Source organism: Lissotriton helveticus, chromosome 12, assembly GCF_964261635.1.
Source record: "Lissotriton helveticus chromosome 12, aLisHel1.1, whole genome shotgun sequence".
NCBI classification, from domain to species: Eukaryota; Metazoa; Chordata; class Amphibia; order Caudata; family Salamandridae; genus Lissotriton; species Lissotriton helveticus.
Window position 1 is genome coordinate 888,084,363 of NC_136073.1, and position 14,201 is coordinate 888,098,563.

A 14,201-nucleotide genomic window follows, 5' to 3' on the forward strand; every position below is an offset into this window, starting at 1 on the left:
ACAATCTTGCAAATATGCTGTTAATACAGGCAGGAAAAATGCCTGAGACGTGTAACAGTTGCATGTTAACAAAATATGTTAATGTTTTAACAATCAACATCAAACTTCATTAATGGCAAACCAGATAAAACCACGTTGGTGTATATTAGCTAGACATTAAAATAAACATTGCAGAAATGTTCAACACAGAAAAAAGGAGAACTACTGTATTTATAGCAGTTTAATGTGGAAGTTTTAGTCGGAGATTAGGAAGCGTCATCCAATAGAAAACCCCATATTTAGAATGTTCTAGAGATATGGCTGAAAACTGAATACCTATTCTAAATGGCTTTTGTGACTCTAACAATTTGTAAAAATACGTTTATAACAATACAGATCATCCTTTGTAGAAGACTAAAATGTAAATAAAAAACTGATGGATCATCGGGCATTAACTCATTTTTTTCAAGAACCCGTTTTAATTTCATTTGTTGAGACTTTCAATAACAAGCTTTGTTTTTTTATAGATCATCGCAGAAATAAACTCTTGGTTGGTGTGTGATTAAGAACTGAACCCAAATCTAAAGAGGGCACATTTTCCCTCTTGAAAGTCAGTGGACCATCCAACGAGGTAAAACATCAAAACACTGTGGGCCTGATTTAGATCTTGGCGGACGGGTTACTCCGTCACAACGGTGACAGATATCCCGAAATATAAATCCCATTATATCCTATGGGGTTTAAATTTTGGCAGACAGGATATCCGTCACTGTTGTGACAGAGTAAGTAACCCGTCTGCCAAGATACAAATCAGGCCCTGTATGTTTTGTAATGAAGTCTTTAAAAAGCTTGCCAACAGAAAACATTCCCTGTCTCATAACCACACAGACACAAATAAACTGTTTATGAAAACTTTGATTCAATTTGTAGAACAAAATAACTGTGCATGAAAGTTATGTCCTATGGCTAAAGTCGAAGCTAACTACCAAGCACAACCCATCTCCATTGCAAATTAGAAGCCACTGCTTTTGACTACTTGACATAACCACAAATGTCTTCCGGCATTGGGTGGGTGTGCTCGAGACTTTACAAAAACCCTCTATCTACAGTAGTTAACATATACATGTACACATCAATCAATTACCACTCACATTTGTTAGACTGCTAGCAGACCCTTAAGTAAATAACTGCAAGCTACACACCCACCCGGTTTTCTAGAGGATAGCAGGCTATTCCTGCTCAAATATTCACCAGCTTGTATGATCTCCTTAGTCCAGATGAGTGTCACGTTTCCAGGCAATCGGCAGTGCCACTGACGGCAATTCATCTTTTCCATCACATAACGTCACCTACACTAGAAAAGCCAACTAAGGAGCAAGTAACATGTCAGGGAGGCATACTGAGATTTGGCAAAGAGGTTTGAGTCTGCCATCATTCCATATATAATGTCATAAATGTGAAAATATAGAATTATGAAACCTCTCCCTAACAAATGAGTTAACTTAGATCTTGGTGGATAGGATACTCAATCACAAACGCGTCAGATATCCTGTCCGCCATATTCCAAGTGTCACAGCACATAATGCACTTATAGTACAGCGGACGGGGTATCCCATCTGCCAAGGTGTAAATCAGACAGAAAGTGTTTGCGTTAATGATTTACACCCCATTCATCCAGGAGCACTATTATTAGCATATTAAACATTTTTCAAAAATGAAATCATCATAGTGACGTGATATGTTGTCCTTCCAAATCATCTGAAATTGTTCCTACCTAAATCTACAAAGTTTCTGTTCATTTGGTTTTGCGTAAGAGTGTTACTACCTCTTTATCCTCTAAACGCAATATCCATTTGATGTGTGTGCTCGGCCATGGATAAAAGCAAGCACAATTCCAGGCGTTATTTATGTCTTAATCCAATTTGTGAATAATCGAAGGAAATTACTGTAATGCAAGAAAGGCAGGTCCAATAAGCAAAGGTTTGACCTTCCACATGCCTTGTAAGGAAGAGAACTACGTAATTGTGTCATGTAACATACACTGAACATCTGCTCAAACTGATGACTTTGGTATGATTTTCAAGACGACCTTCCGAGGCAGTAGATCATTTTCATCAAGGTTCTTGACTCTCTTCATTGCTAAATAGAAAAGGAGTAGAAGTAAACAGAAGTATTAAGATATTTCGGTCAGTAAGAAATTATGAAAAAGTAAATACAAATATTTAATGCCATATTTATCAATTGTATGATTATGAAAATCCTACACTGGGAACATTTGCTAGACTGCTATTCAAGTGCACTCTGGCACTAAGCAAACATTGATCTGCTTATGTTATAAAATTCTAAACTGATGCATAAACTGATATTGCAATTTTCAGACCCCAGAGACACCCTGGCTCAGTATTACCATACAATATAGGCAAGAAGGATAAGTTACTTACCTGTAATCCTAGTTCCCTTCCAGGGGTATCCTCATCAAAGTCATAAGCACTGAATATTCCCGCCCATGTGCGGGACCCCGGAAACAATATAAAAATATATATGTAAAAAACACATATATCTAACTCCACATATATGTATGTACATATATTATTTTTTCTCATACCAATGCAGCCCCAAAAAGAGGCTAACACAATGTAAAACCTTGTACATGTACTGCAATTATAAAGGAAAAAAGAACACATTAAATCAAACATCCTTTGAATTTTGTGTTTTTTTTTTTGAACGGTAAGACTTTATTTGCAATTGCCAAGAAATACATTGTCGTTTAGTATGACCCGGTGGTTCATCGTTAATCAGGCAGAGAGTTCTCCTTCATGGTTACACAGCTATTCAGCCGACAACCTTCCGCTCCGGCAGCGTTTGTCGATATTGTATGTCAGGCTTTCGCATAATATGTATACAATATGAGTAGTCTTACATTTTTATTTTTATACAACAAAACTTTAGACTCATTAAGTTCAGGTATTTTTAAGTGTCAAAGGCAATGTACGTCAGGCACCCCATGCTGGCTGCGAGTCCCACTCATCCCCCCGAAACCCCATCCTGTCCTATATCCTGGCAGAACTTAGGTGCATGCGTATCCCGGTCTCCTTCTCAATCCCTCTCAACCATCCTCTGGTGTATCAGCCCCCCATCCCTTCTTCGTCCCCTGAGCTATCTACGTCGTCCTCAGATAAAGATTCGCACAGATCTCCCCTATAGCTGTTCCATGCTTGCCATATCTTATTCCACTTGCGAGGGTTAGCTCTCATTTTATATACTGCACGCTCGACCACCATAAGTCTGTCCATCCCCCTACACCACTGCGTTAGTGTCGGTGACTCTGCCACCCCCCACTTCTGCGCTATATCTCGCTTGGCCACCATGACCCCAATCGTAACCCACTGCTGCCCTCGACGCGTCAGATCATTTCCTTCCCAAACATTCAGTAAGCACACCCGGGGATCTGGTGCAAGTGACGTCTCTAAGGTTTGTGAAATGGTGCGCATGATTTGTCTCCAATATGTTGCGATAATCGGGCAATCCCAGAGTGTGTGAAGCAGTGTCCCCTCCTCGCCACAACCTCTGAGGCAGTTCGGGTGGTCCGCTCTGTGCATTTTATGTAGGGTGGTTCTGGTGTAATACACTCTGTGCAGTATTTTAAATTGTACCAATCTAAATCGCGCTGAAATGCCTGCTTCTCGTGGTGATGCCAATGCGGCATTCCAGTCAGTCTCGTCCAAGTCACCCAATTCAGTCTCCCATTTCTCCTTCAATTTAAACAGGGGGTCTGGAAGATTATTCAGTAGCTTCTGATATGTGAGTGATGTGGCACCTGTCGGCATAAAGTCGGTGAGCAGGCGGTCTTCTAGCGGCGAAGATTCGGGGACTATCGACCCCGGCTCGATCACCGTCATCAAAGCATGCCTTATTTGTATGTATCTATAGGTTTCAGTAGAGCTCATCTCATACTGCTGCTGCAGTTGTGAGAAAGGGATCATCCCGTTGCTGGTCCATAGGTCCCCAACTGTTGTGATTCCAATATTATCCCATTGGGTAAATCCCTTACTGAGTCTCAGGCAACCAAGTCGCTTAGTGTCCCATAGTGGTGTAAGTTTAGTAACAACCCCATTCCATTTGAGTCTTGCCTGCGCCTTATGCCAGAGCTGCACCGTGTGTCTGGTTGGGCCAATTAGCTTCGCCGTGAGACCCTGGTTGTACAGCGGGGCTAGGAAGCTGTGTGTACCTAATTGTGCTCTGTCCGCCAGGTATGCCGGGTCGTTTTGCGGGGCATGGATCCACTGATTTATCACCTTAAGCTGCGATGCCCAGTAATATAGTTGTATGTTTGGCAGTGCTATTCCCCCGTCATACCATCCTCGATTAAGTTTTGCGTGTGCCACCCTGGCTGGGCGTTCTACCCATAGCAGGCCTGTCATTGCCGCAGTCACTTTTCGGAAATAGGAAGGTGGCACCACATCCGGGGTGTTTTCCAATATATATAGGAGACGAGGTAGCGCCATCATTTTAAACAATGCCGCTCTTCCCAACAGTGTTAGAGGGAGGGCTTTCCAGTGTCTTACATCTGCCTTTAAACGAACAAGTGGTGGTATCAGGTTTAGTGCATGGAATACCTCCGCGTCTGGAGTGATGTGGATGCCCAGATATTTAAACGTTGTATTTGCAATCGTTAACGGACAGTCATTAGGTAGGGTCGGGGCAGGACCCCATAAGACGTAGATGACCGATTTCGACCAGTTAATCGTATACCCAGAGGTTACGCCATGTGTATCGCATAGCGCCAGCAATCTCGGGATACCGGCCTCCGGGTCAGACAAATAGATTAACATATCGTCAGCATACAGTGAGACCTTATCTTCCCAATTATCTCCCCACTGTACTCCCTTCAATAATGGCGTCGTCCTAAGGACTGTGGCTAATGGTTCTATGACCAACGCGAATAGTAGGGGTGAGAGCGGGCATCCCTGTCGTGTCCCTCTGGCCAGAGGGATGTCTCGAGAAATGTGGCCATTGGCAGCTACGTGTGCGACTGGTTCCGTGTATAGTAGTCTTATCCAGGAGATGAACCTGGGGCCAAAGCCCATATGGGCTAGGACCGCGAAGAGGTAGTGCCACTCCACCATATCGAACGCATCCTGGTGTCCAAGGAAAGTATGGCCGCCGGGTCCGTTAGCGTGTGTGCCCTAGCGAGAGCCCCGTGCACGCGCCTGAGGTTCAAAGCCGTGCTCCTATGTGGCATGAAGCCCGGCTGGTCTGGATGAATCAGGTGTGAGAGGTGGGGTAACAGTCGATTGGCCAACAATTTCGCCAAGATTTTTGCTTCGGCATTAAGAAGCGAAATCGGAGGGTACGAGGTGCATTCTGTGGGTGATTTATCCGGTTTCGGAATGGCCACTATGGTCGCCATTCGTTGATCCAGAGGTAACGTGCCTCTCTCCCGACTCTCCACAAACATGTCTAGTAAGGGCTTGCACAGCACTTCTGTCATAGTCTGAAACCATTCGATCGGGATCCCATTGGGGCCCAGTGCCTTGCCCGTATGTAGCGCGTTAATCGCCATCCGTATCTCTTCCACCGACAGGTCAGTTTCCAGGTCGTCTACGGCCTCTTGCGGCAAGGTCTCAGTCTGCACATTAGTAAGTGCTGCTATCGCCGCTTCCGCTGTGACCTCCGCTTCCGGGGTGTACACCCCTTGAAAGTGGTCAGCTAGGATGTCTATAATTTCAGTGGGGCGTGAATGTATCAGCCCCTCCGCGTCTCTCAGTTGCAGTATAGCCCTGCTGCCGTCCTTCTTTTTATCCAGCCATGCCAAGAGCCTACTAGCCTTGTCCCCTATATCATATATTCTGTGTGTCGTCGCCTCTATATTCTCTACTGTCCGTCGTCGAAGGTGATCGTCATGTAATTGTTGACAGATATGAAGCGCATGAAGCGCCTCCTCTGTCGGGTTCGCCATATGTTCCGCATTAGCCCTTTCCAGCTGCAGTTCCAAATCTATCAGTTCCTGTTGTTGCGCGCGTTTATGTTTTGCTATCGTTGCTATCGCCTGTCCCCGTAGCACAGTTTTGTAGGCCTCCCATAAGGTTGTGGAGGACGACACCGAGTCTGCATTTTCCGAGAAGTAATACTTGGTCGTTGTTTTCAGGGCCTTACGGATGTGTGGAACTCTGAGATACCCTGGGTAAATTGGGTATACTCTTTTGCGTGTGCTTTCAGAACATGACAAGTTGAGCGTCAGTGGGGAGTGGTCTGATATACCCCGGGGTCTAATCATCATGTCACTAATTATGAGGCGGCCCTCTCCCAGCGTGAGGAAGTAGTCAATACGGGATAGGCTATTGTGGGTTGCCGAGTAGTAGGTGTAGTGTTGGCCTTCGGGGTGGAGATGTCGCCATATGTCCCGTAGACCCTGTGCTTCCATAAAGTCACTAAAGCGAGATGGGCCGGGTGCCTGGGTTCTGACCGGGAATCTATCCTGTGTATTGTGTGCTACAGCGTTAAAATCTCCCCCCACTATTAGATCACCCACTGGGAGTTCCAACAGAAATCTACCCAGGTCCGGAAGTGCGGTTGCGTGCAACGCCGGTGGGATATATACAGACACTACGTTAAGGGGCGTCCCTTCCCATTGACCACATGCCGCTGCAAAGCGGCCATGGTCATCAGTTTTAAAGGACTGTAGTATGAACCGGGATGACTTCTTCATTAAAATACCTGTCCCCCGGGACCCTGAAGTGAAGTCTGAGTGGACTATCATACGGTAGCCACGTCTATCCAGTGCCTTAGTAGTGTCACCTATTAGATGTGTTTCTTGCAGGAGGACCAGATCGTGATTTATCCTTCTGATACTTTGCAGGACCAACCCTCTCTTGATCTTGTCCCCCAGTCCCCTCACATTCCAGGACATCAATTGAAGTGGGGCCACCGGGCCCGAGTGGGGACCCCCCCCCTAAATTATCAGTCTGTGCAGCCTGCGCCATCGCTTAAATGCAGAGATGGAGACGAACTCCACAGGAGACGCCATCAGTAACCACGGCCCGTGGCCAACCCTATAGCTGCAAGTGTTAGGCTGTAGTGGTGGGTCTATTCGTGCCTTGGACTGAGGCCATCGTGACCGGCGTGTGTTAACCAGCACATAGTGCCATGCAGTGTACCTTGCATATTCCTTAAGAGTCAAACAGTTCAAACAATCAACCTGTAACATACTCCCTTCCCCCCCTGCACCCCCCACCCTGCCCCCCTGCTACACGGACCTCGAACTGCCCGCCACTCCAACTTAGCAGAGTGCCTAACCCATCCCACATTTAAACACAAAGTTACTTGCTCGTTGGGGGAGAGGAACACTCCGGAGTCACGACCCCTCATACTCTCCTTGGAGGTCTTCAGCCCAGTGTCCATGGCAGCCTACCCGGCAGCTCAATCACTATTAAATGTTCTCTGGCCATCGGACTGCTATACTTCCGCCCTCACGTCCTCGTGAACACTGTCTCTCGTTGGTGAGCGACTCGCTGCCTCGGGTCCCGACGTCTGGACGTCCGTCCGTCCATCCATACGTTTGGTCTCTCGCGTTCCCGCCCCAACGGCGGGATTGAGAAGATGGTCTCCAGCCGTCCAGCCAGTCTCTGGCTACTTCTGGATTATCGAAAAACCAAGTTTTGTTTTCTGCCACCACTCTCAGTCTAGCTGGAAACAGCATGGAGTATGGAATTTCTTTCTGTCTTAATTCTTTTTTAATTTCCATAAACGTCTTCCGCTTACGAGCCACCTCCGCTGTGTAGTCCGGGAAGAAGGCCAGAGTGGAGTTCTGTATCCTCACCGGAGGAGATACTCTTGCTGCCTGTAGGATGGCATCCCTATCTCGGAAGTTAAAGAGTCTCGCTAAGATAGGTCTCGGGGATGCCCCCTGTTTTGGCCGTCCTCCCGGCACTCTGTGCGCCCTCTCAACGGAGAAGAAGGTCGACAGTCCCTTAGGCTGGAGTTTCGATTTAATCAGGTCTTCCACAAAGAGGTCAGTTGCCCTGGCACCTTCAGATTCCGGAACTCCGAGGATTCTAATGTTGTTTCTTCGGGAACGCCCTTCCTGGTCGTCCAGCTTTTCTTTCAGCGCCCTGTTCTCTGCCGTGACTTTCTCCATCGCTGTTTGTAGTTCTGACACATCTTCCACCAGGGACTTCGTGACCAGTTCCAGCGACCCCACTTTTTCAGCCATTTTGTGGAGATCCGCTCGTATGAGAGTTATCTCTGTGGAGATGGAGCCCACCGCGGTCTGTACCTGCGTCAGCGCCCTCATCACATCGTCTAATGTTGCCTTTTTCACCCCTGCGCCATCCGCTGTCCTCGTGGCGTTCGATCTTCCCTCCGCCGGGGGTGAGGCATTTTTGTCGCAGGCGTAGCGGTCGATACGGGTTTGTGTTGTGCCACTCCTGGAGCCCTTACCCGCCATAACTGCTGCTGTTCCTCTATTGGTCGTCAGCACCGGATAGTACCTAAAAGGAGCTGTCTGGAGGCGGGGGTATTAGTGTGCGTTCTCTGTCCAGCTGTTATTGCAGCCTGTACCCCGCGTTCTTGTGTCCAGACAGCCGGAGGTCAGGCGGGGCGGGCTCCGCACTTGGGCTTCTGAGTTCCTCTTTGGGCAGCGCGGTGTATCTATTCATGGTGGGCAGCCGGTCCTTCACCAATGTTCGTGTAGCATTAGACCCATTGAAGGCCGCGTGACTGAGGGTGCGCGAGTTCCTGCGGATGGCGCTGGCTCACAGCGTCCTCCTACAGATTGCGCCCTGCGGTAGATTTGGGACGTGTCGCTATCCGTGCGGGACAGTTGCGAATCTCGGCGTTATGGCAAGTATTGCCTCTTGACCTTGTTGATCTGTCAGATGTTTCACTTGTGCGCCTGACCGGCCAAATTCGGCCCTCGCGAGCCAGCCATGCAATGATCAGCAAGGAATCAGGTCCAATCTCCGTCAGGCTTATCTCCGTTCTCCAAGCCTCTCCATATATGTGCTATGATTGCACTTTCAGTTTAGTCCTGTTGCCAGTCAGGAACAACACGGGGCGTGGGGGGGGGGGGGAGGATCACAATTTATGTTGTGTTGTCTGAAAAGAACGTTAATCCGGGGATTCCTACCGCCCCCGACGCCTCCGGTATGGTGTAGTGCTCCCCCGCGTCGGCGCCCGGCCACCCGGCCGTGCTGCCGCTGAGTGCGAATTATCGGCGGCGGCTCCCTTTGTTGCTCCGCCGCCGGTGGTCCGTTACCTGCTGGGGCTCCCCTCTGCCACAAGCGGCGTCGCCCGGGATACGCTTACGGGACGCCTCGATCCTCACCCTTCGGTCGCCGGTCACTTCCGGTCCCACGCAGCCGGCCCGATGGCACTTCCGGTCGGGTACTTCGATGAGTGGAGTCCCCTGCTTCTGGCCGGTGTCCGGGGTGTCAGGATAGTGAACGTAACTCCACCTTCCAATGTCCGATTCGCATCGGAGTTTTCGCCGCCAGAGCCGCCCGGTCCTGGGCCTTCGATTCCTCCCTCGGAGTCTTGCAATAGCCACGGATCAGGGTACGGATGGTAGGAGAGGCCGCTTCTCTCACAGAGCTAGCCCTCTAAGCTGCCGCCATGTTCGGCTGCTAGCCACGCCCTTCTGAATTTTGTGTTTTAATGAGTAAAACCACTCATAACTCCTGAAAATTGCTCATAAAAAGACATTGTTAGCCTCAGGCTGCATTGAAAAGCAATAACATAGAAAATGAAAGCATTTTCAACAGAAAACTGGCACTGTGCCTTTAAGGCAGCCCTGAACCCAGGCTTCCCATCATGCCTCAGGGGTGACAGTTAGGTCAGTTGTTCTTTGCATAACCCTGATGTCAGGGCTAAATACACATATGAAAACGTACAGCTCTCATTTACCTGGGGAGGCGGGTGGGTTACTTATGACTTTGATGAGGATACGTATAAACATAATAGAATCCACCTAGAGAGTGGTAGTGATCCCTAAAGTGATGGGGAGCACACAGTGTTGTTTAAATGCCCCTCACACACCAACAGGCCCCTTGGTGTCGTAGAGGGGTGCGAAGGCCCCAATGATGAAGCATGACACCAAGGGGCCTGTTGGTGTGTGAGGGGCATTTAAACAACACTGTGTGCTTCCCATCACTTTAGGGATCACTACCACTCTCTAGGTGGATTCTATTATGTTTATACGAATTAGCAGGGGAGACTGAATCCACTATCTCTCCCTCCCCCCTTTTGTTATGTTTATGTTCTAGACAGCGCGCAGCTGTGGGAGCCCCTTCCCCCTTTTTTAGGCCACACTACGACACTCGACACACACTACATCCAACGCCTTGTATCTTGTCATTTTCCCTACCATTATGGAGGACGAACACGGCCTGACCTTCAGTGAGGACGACATTGATAGAATTCTCGCTGATATCAACCCCTTTGAAGGGCTAAGCAACAGTGAACCAAGCCCAGCAGTAGCTGACTGGGATGAGTTGATGAATTTAAGAAAAGTACAAATAAGGGCGGCCCTACTTGGCCTGCTAATGAGGGAATACCGAAGGAACAAAATATCCCCACAGTGTTTATTGGTCAAAAACGAACCTTTCATCTTTCAGGACGACCTCATTATTAAAAAAGCCTGGTCCCTTATCTCCTGGCATTGTACCAGAGACTGGTTGGCATTAATAGTTCAAACAGCCGCAAGAAAATCTTTGGAATTAAAAGTAGAAATCCAGAAACTTGAAGTAAATTTAAAAGCCTTCATCTCACCAGCAGACTTAAAGAAAGGTTTGGAAGAACTGAATCAGCAAATGAAGGATTTTGAGGCTACTTTAAAACAAAGTAAATTTAACAAAATGAAAAAGGATAAGGATCGTTTTACCCCAGAGGGAGCATATCCATATACAAGAGCTGATTATGTGATGAAAGGGAACGTAAATGACACTGACAGTATAAGTTCGGACGGTAGTTCCACCAGCACTAACTCAGGTGGTTTCCATCAAAAGAAACAACAGAGGGGAGGTTTCCGTCAACAGCGGTCTCAATTACCCTGCCAGAGAGGCTGGAGAGGGTTCCAGGGACCCCAATTCAATCCGTACCAGAATCAGTTCCAGTTTCCCCAATACCAATTTGGCCCGCCACAAATGGGACAAATGTATCCCCAATGGGTACCAGACCAAACTAACGCACCCCAGAATGCTCAGCCTTTTTTATCATGGGGTCAGGGAACCCGCAAAGGGAGGAACAGGAAGGGCAACAATGTCACCTGGCAACCCGCAATGGAAGCAGACCCCAGGGTGAGCACGAGGAGCATGACTGCGAACCAAGCATCAACGAGCAGCAGGGGGACTTAGTTATTAACATAACCCCATGGCCTCTGACCCATTTACAACTTGAGGTACTCAACAAAGGCTTAGGGTACGTCCTGACATTTTCCTCCTACACAAAGAAATCCAGGACTTCATCAGAACAATCAAACTGAGAGCTTTCTTTAAAGACAAAGAACCATCTCAGGAAACTTCTGATACCGGATTAAGACCAAAGTCTAACTTTACACCTCTAGACAACCAACTACCTGTGGAAGTTCTGTCTTTTGAGAATGCCATCATGCATGAACTAAGCAAAATAGATACCAAACAAAGGGTGTTCCAAAACTTGAGCAAACAGGAAAATGAGGCGATAAAAGAATTAAAACAAAACAAAAATCTGGTCATAAAACCAGTAGACAAAGGTGGGGCAGTAGTAATACAGACTACCACTTCATATGACAGAGAATGCAGGAGACTCCTTTCTGACAGAAGGAACTATCAAATGCTGGCGGAAGACCCAACGGAGTCCCTACGAGTAAGGATTGAGGTTATGATTGAGGAAGCCTTGGCGCACAACTGGCTCACTAAAAAAGAATCAGAATTCCTTGTCCAAAAAAACCCTCGCATTCCCTACTTCTATACTATACCTAAGGTCCACAAGAACCTTCAAAATCCACCTGGCCGGCCCATTGTGTCTGGCATTTCATCCATCCTTGAGCCACTGTCGAAGTTCGCGGATGCCTTCTTACGACCTCTGGTGCAAGCAACCAACACGTACCTCAGAGACACCAAAGCAGTTCTACAATTGTTAAAGGACCACCCCTTTAACCCCGAATCACAAATGATGTTGAGCCTTGATGTGGAGAGTCTCTACACCAGCCTCCCACACGATGAGACACTACTTATTATCGAGGAAGTACTCTACTCTGATCGATGGAAATACCAAACCCCTCGGGGAGTGGTCATGGAGTGTATCTCATTAGCTCTGACAAAAAAACTTTTTCGAGTATGAGGGAACTCTCTACTGGCAAAGCCATGGAACCAGCATGGGGAGCACATTTGCCCCAAGTCTGGCGGTATTATACGTGCACCATCTTGAATCTTCAAAAATTCTCCACCCAGACAACCCCTTCAGGGAGAGAATTCACACATGGCGTTGTTACATCGATGACATTCTGGTGATCTGGGAAGCGGATGGCCAATCAATAAGTGATTTCATGCAGTGGCTCAACAACCAGAACTCTTTCCTAAAGTGTACCCACCAAATGTCTAACAGTTCGATGGTCTTCTTAGATCTCAACATCTACCACGAGACAGGTGTGTTAAAAACAGAGACCCATTTTAAACCGACGGCGCGGAACTGCCTCCTCAGGTTTGACAGTTTCCATCCACGTCACCTGAGGGAGAATTTACCATACGGGCAGTTCCTACGCCTACGTCGCAATTGTAGCGACATAACTACATACAAAGCTCAGGCAAAAGACCTAAGTATGAAATTGAAACAGAGAAAATATCCGGACCAGGTTATTCAAAAGGCAATGAAAAGAGCCAGAAATAACAACCGTGAGGCCCTTCTGGAAGAAAAACCTGCGAAAGACAACCAACTGAGCAGAACAGTCTGTGTCACCACTTACAGCCCAGTCTCAAACCAAGTTACCAAACTGGTCAATAAACATTGGCGCACCCTGACAAGTGGCTCATTGAACCTAGAAAAACCACTATTTGCCCATAGACGTGGTAGGAATTTAAAGGACATGCTTGTTCACACCAGACCTCCCATCAACAGAGTGGAACAAACAAGGCTACAAGGAGTACATGGCCACCATCCATGTGGCAAATGTAACAGTTGTCATCTAACCAAGAAGAGCCTTACTCTCACCTTCACGAACGGTACCAGTTGGGAACAACGCAGTTTCACCAACTGTAACAGTAAGAACGTCGTGTACCTGATCACATGCCCCTGCAAAAAAGAATACGTGGGGATGACAACTAGGCAAGTGAGAATACGGATCAATGAGCACAAAAGCAACATAAGATGCAAAAAGTCAACTACAAAAATGGCGGCCCATTTTTTGGAATTCCAACACTGTGTGAATGAAATACACTGGACAGTCATTGAACAGCTCCCTACAGAGACAGGACTATTTGAAAAGGAGCAGAGGTGGGTGTTCCGCCTTGGGACAGACACCACTGGGTTAAATGACTCCATTCCGTGGAGCCAATTACGTTGATCGGCTAGGATCACAGATTTGTATCCTCTTGGATGGCAACATAACTATTTCATTCCGTGCCCATTTTGAAGGCTGTAACAAGACATTTTCAACATAGAAAATACCCCCATAGAGCTAGGAATGGGCACATAGTAGCGCTGCACTAGGTATAAAGACGCGATATCAATGTGCCTAAGTTACGTCTTACTGGCAGCACTACTAGCTTCACAACCTGTTTGCTTGGAAGGTTGCTATTAGACTATCGCAATTTACAGTATTCGTTGTGTTTAATTATCCCCACATAGTGTTTTGTCAACTTGCCCCCGTAGTGTTCAGCATGGGTACGAGTATTGTTATTCTGGATACTGAAACCTATTGCTCGAGCTCTATGAGCATGCGCGAACCTACGCGTCTGCTTCTAATGCATGCGCCTCAGTACGGCTCGGGTAATGAACACGATTGCGCGAGCACAGGCACGCCGATCTCTAACACATGCGCAGTCCAACCGCGATTCACGCCCTTGTCTGTAGCGCATCACCGGACCTCCCTTCACTTTACACCCATGTAAGGGCAGGCTTCCGCTTTCAATTTAATCACTAATTGATACACTCGACAGTATATAAGAAGCCCCACCTCAACCTGACTCTCCACTTCATCGGAGCCGCGTTGAGGGGAAGGCAGTCGACTAGACCGTGCAGTAACCGTG

General features: G+C 47.5%; 1 protein-coding gene across 13 annotated transcripts in view; it reads right to left on the bottom strand.

Moving 5' to 3' along the window:
- Positions 1–205: 205 nt before the first annotated feature.
- ZCWPW1 (zinc finger CW-type and PWWP domain containing 1) overlaps positions 206–14,201 on the bottom strand; it is a 1,771,049-nt gene continuing 1,757,053 nt past the window's right edge. For all 13 annotated transcript variants that reach the window (XM_078668572.1, XM_078668568.1, XM_078668570.1 and 10 more), the window contains one exon: positions 206–2,118. In XM_078668572.1, the coding sequence (XP_078524698.1) occupies positions 2,094–2,118 (25 nt within the window). In that variant the 3' untranslated portion in view covers positions 206–2,093. The remainder of the gene's footprint in view (positions 2,119–14,201) is intronic.